Source organism: Metopolophium dirhodum, chromosome 1 (genome assembly GCF_019925205.1).
Source record: "Metopolophium dirhodum isolate CAU chromosome 1, ASM1992520v1, whole genome shotgun sequence".
Lineage (NCBI taxonomy): Eukaryota > Metazoa > Arthropoda > Insecta > Hemiptera > Aphididae > Metopolophium > Metopolophium dirhodum.
In genome coordinates, this window is record NC_083560.1 from 151,995,949 (window position 1) to 151,999,911 (window position 3,963).

Genomic DNA, 3,963 nt, shown 5'->3' on the forward strand with positions numbered 1-3,963 from the left:
AGCAGTCATATAATGAGCAGGATCTAGTTCGAGCGTAGATAAACATAAGTCTCTAAAATTTTCGAACACATCGGCTAGTATGCTAACATCAGTTTTTAAATAAAGATCGCTATATTCACCTAAAGTCTTTATATCAAATGTATGCCATACATTTTTAGCATGTATATAATCTTCATCACTAATTTTCTCGTCTGTTAAAGAGTTATAAAATTCTAGCTTTGATGGTAGAAAAGTATCATCTAATTTACTCCAATTATCGACATATTCATAAGGGAAGACTCCTTTCGTGTAACTAAATCTAGTGCTTCCGCAAAAAATATTTTAAGAGTTTCTCTAAATCTCGACTTATCTTCAGATAAATTTTCCGCAAGTTTACTTAATGACTCGCTCATAAAACGGAATGTATCAACAAATTTTATACTAAATTTAGGTGTGATTTCCTTGCTGAAGGATATATATTTTTCTGATGAATTAGGAATAACGTGAATATTTTGATCATCGCAACCGAGCTCTCGAATTATGAAATGGCTATCGTACGATAAATTATGAAAGAAAATTGGAATGAATGATGGATTAGTTATTTGAAAATTACATTCGAGACAAAGACATTGTCTATATTTACCAGTAAAATGACAGTGATCTCGAACTTTAATTAAATTATTTTTTTTTAAATGTTTTGAACATTTTTCACATCTTTTAATTCTTTGAAAACGTTTTTCTTCTTTTTCAGTTAATTTACCCATTGGTGTAGCAGTTTCGTAAATTGTTTTGATATTATTTCCGATATCAATCATATTTTCCATAAATTTTTTTGCTGCATTTTCACCTCTATAAATAACCACCTTTCTAGGAATCTTCAACTGTTTTACTAACTCTTTTGGTATAATATCATAGTCGACTTTTACATAAAACCCATAACTCATAATTTCATGTAAATGTGTAATATATGTTTTTTTTTTTTACAACTCTGAATGAATTCATCAGGTTTTTTAGGAGTTAAAATACATTCGAAGTCTGCATAAATAACAATTGGTATCCTTTGAGTTTTTTTATAACTTTTAAAATAAATAAAATCATCATCTCCCTCTTCAAACATTATAGGTTTCCCTAATTGGTTCTTTCTACAATTATGTTGATGTTCAATCAATCCTTTCATACCCCAAAGTTTGCTTTTACACGGTTTGTTCCCAAAAGTAGTAAAACATCTTTTACAGATAATTAGCTTAGTACAATTTTTAGTTTTCTGACTTCTAACGAATCTTGAAAAATTTTTTATATAACAGTAATGTGATGTTTCATCATTATTGAACAGAAAAAGATCGAAATGTTTTTTTCTTTCAGTATTACAAATATACAAAGGAAAAATATGTTTTTTATCATTTAAACTATAAATATTAATTGATACATCGTTTGTACGTTCAAATTTTTTCATCTGACTGATTGGTGTTGGAAAATCAATACATTTAAAATCTAAACCACTTTTTGTTTCTAACATTTTAAAATATTTCTTATTCAAATAAGTTTTATTCGATCGATTATCAAACTTAGATAGTATTGAATATTTAAAACATTTAGCATCGTTATTTTTTACATTTATAATTGCTCTTTTATCTTTTATATATTCAGGTAGATCTAGATACGTTCCTCCTCTGAGAGGATTCACTGTATTAATTCTCAATTGTAATACATCTATAGTTTTAAGGGACCACCCAGATCCTTTCGCTAAAAACTGGTCTTGTTCAGATAATAATTTATTGAACATTCCATTTAGTAATTTATTGAAATTGGATGAATTACATGCAAGTGTATTAGAAGTTTTGAAAGCTATGTCCCAAACTTCTTGAGTGAGTATTCTTTCGTATACGCTATCCACATGTAAATTAAATTTTATAGATGATTGTAAACATGATTCTTTTAACTTTAAAATTAATTTATCTCTAACATAGTTAAAAAAAAGCGTGTAGTCTATAAAATTTAAAGTATTCTTAATCAAAAATGTTTTTGAACATTTCTTAAATCTCTCGATTTCAAATAAACCTTCATCAGAAGATGACATCCGCTCGTGTTTTGTAACCGTTTTTCTTTTCATTATGAAACTGAAAAAATAGATTAAATAAAAAAAAACACAGATATAAGCAATCATAATATTGTAAAATGTATTATAACATCAACTTCTTTTTTTTAAATCTTATGCAAGCAATTCAGAATATTGTTTTCAAAATATAATAAAAGTATTAATTCTAAATTATTACAAAGAAAAAAAGAATTGGTTAATATAATAAGAAATTACTCAGATTCTAATTCTCTTAACCGATTGTTTAGTTCTGTTAACCGACACTGAATATCTGCTTTACATTCACTTGAATAGTTTTCGAATCTATTATGTTCATTTATCAATTTATTTTTAAAAAATGAATTTTTCTTCATACTATCATTAATTTTTACAAATACTTTTCGAAATGCTTTCCGTTTCTCGATATAATAGCGTTTATTGTCACGCACCTGCTGTTCTGCTGCTAGAATTCTGCTTTTAATTACGTTTATTTCTGGGTTCATGATTCTGAAAATTACATAGAATTTCAAAAACTAACTAATTGATACGTTTTTTAAATCTAAACCACTTTTCCTAACATTTTTATTAAATTAGTTTTATTTGAAAACATTTATCATACCAGCAGATCTTATATACACAATAATAATTATATGATAAAATAATAAATAATAACAAAAAAAAAAAAATAATATTTTAATTATTTATTGAAAAACAGAATATTATTCGACATTATCTAATTTACTATATAAATTATTTAGACCTTTTTGTATATTTTTCTCGCATAAATAATTTATATATGTTAAATGTTTAAATTCGTTTATTAAATTCTGTTTTTCTTCAATAAGTCTTTTTCTGGTTTCTTTCAGCACCGCTTTTTGAATTTTTATTTTAATATTTTTAATATTGGAATAGAACATTTTTTCGTCAACATCTTGAGCATGATCATTTTCTTTTTGCTGTTCCAATATTTGAATGATTTGCTCGTGAATTAACGATTTGGCTTCCATGTTTTTTCTTTTTTTTTTAAAAAAAAATCTGGAAAAATTATATAGAATTTGTTAACTATCTGCCAGATAAAAAAAATAATGTATATTAATGACAATAATTTATTTCCAACATATTTCTATTTTTTATGTTTTTTAACTTTTATATTAAAAATTTGTATGTATTAATCAAAAAAAGAAAATTACATTGAATACCTATATACATAAATATAAACTTATAATATTATTACTAATTATTCATAACAAATTTAAAAAAAAAAATTTTAACCTGATCTAAATCTTTCGCGCTTAGATTCTGCTGTTGTAATAAAATCTAACCTTTTACTGAAACAGTGTTCTCGCTTACGAAAATTTGTAACATATAAATCACTATATTTTTTACATATATCCATTTTTTCTTCTCTTAATAAAACTAATTTTGCGTTTAAATCTTTTATATAAGAAAAATTTGGGCTAGAGTTTGTTCTACTTAAATAAATAATGAATTTCAGGTTTTTAATTTTTTTTTTGAGATCTTTATATTCATATCTTTCTTTAATCTTATTTTCATCAATCATCTTCGTTAAGGTTACAATTTGTTCTCCATAATATTGAATTTGTTCATTACAAAAATCATATGAATGCCAAAAATTCATTATCTGTAATTTTTGACTAAATACATTAGTATAAAATATAAAATATTATATAAATCTAATTATTAAAGCGATTATTTATAAAACAAAGAATGTACGTATATACGTATATATAATAATAACTAATTATATTATTCAAAGCTAAATAAAAAAACTTTAAAAATTAGACAATATAGCATTTATATCATAAAAAATAAAATTTTAGTTGCTAGTGAAGCTACGTCACACGATAATAGAAAAAAAGGTGATAATTTATATGTAAGTTAATAGTAGA

The 3,963-nt window shown here is 24.2% G+C and overlaps 1 protein-coding gene across 1 annotated transcript; it reads right to left on the minus strand.

Moving 5' to 3' along the window:
• Positions 1 to 488: 488 nt before the first annotated feature.
• Positions 489 to 2,089, minus strand: LOC132933380 (uncharacterized). The gene has a single exon (XM_060999675.1). It carries the CDS (start codon positions 2,087 to 2,089, stop codon positions 920 to 922), a length of 1,170 nt encoding a protein of 389 aa, XP_060855658.1. The 3' UTR covers positions 489 to 919.
• Between the last annotated feature and the right edge of the window lie 1,874 nt (positions 2,090 to 3,963).

Coding starts and splice junctions, on each gene's coding strand:
- LOC132933380 (XM_060999675.1), bottom strand. CDS start 2,089: ATGAAAAGAAAAACGGTTACAAAACACGAGCGGATGTCATCTTCTGAT.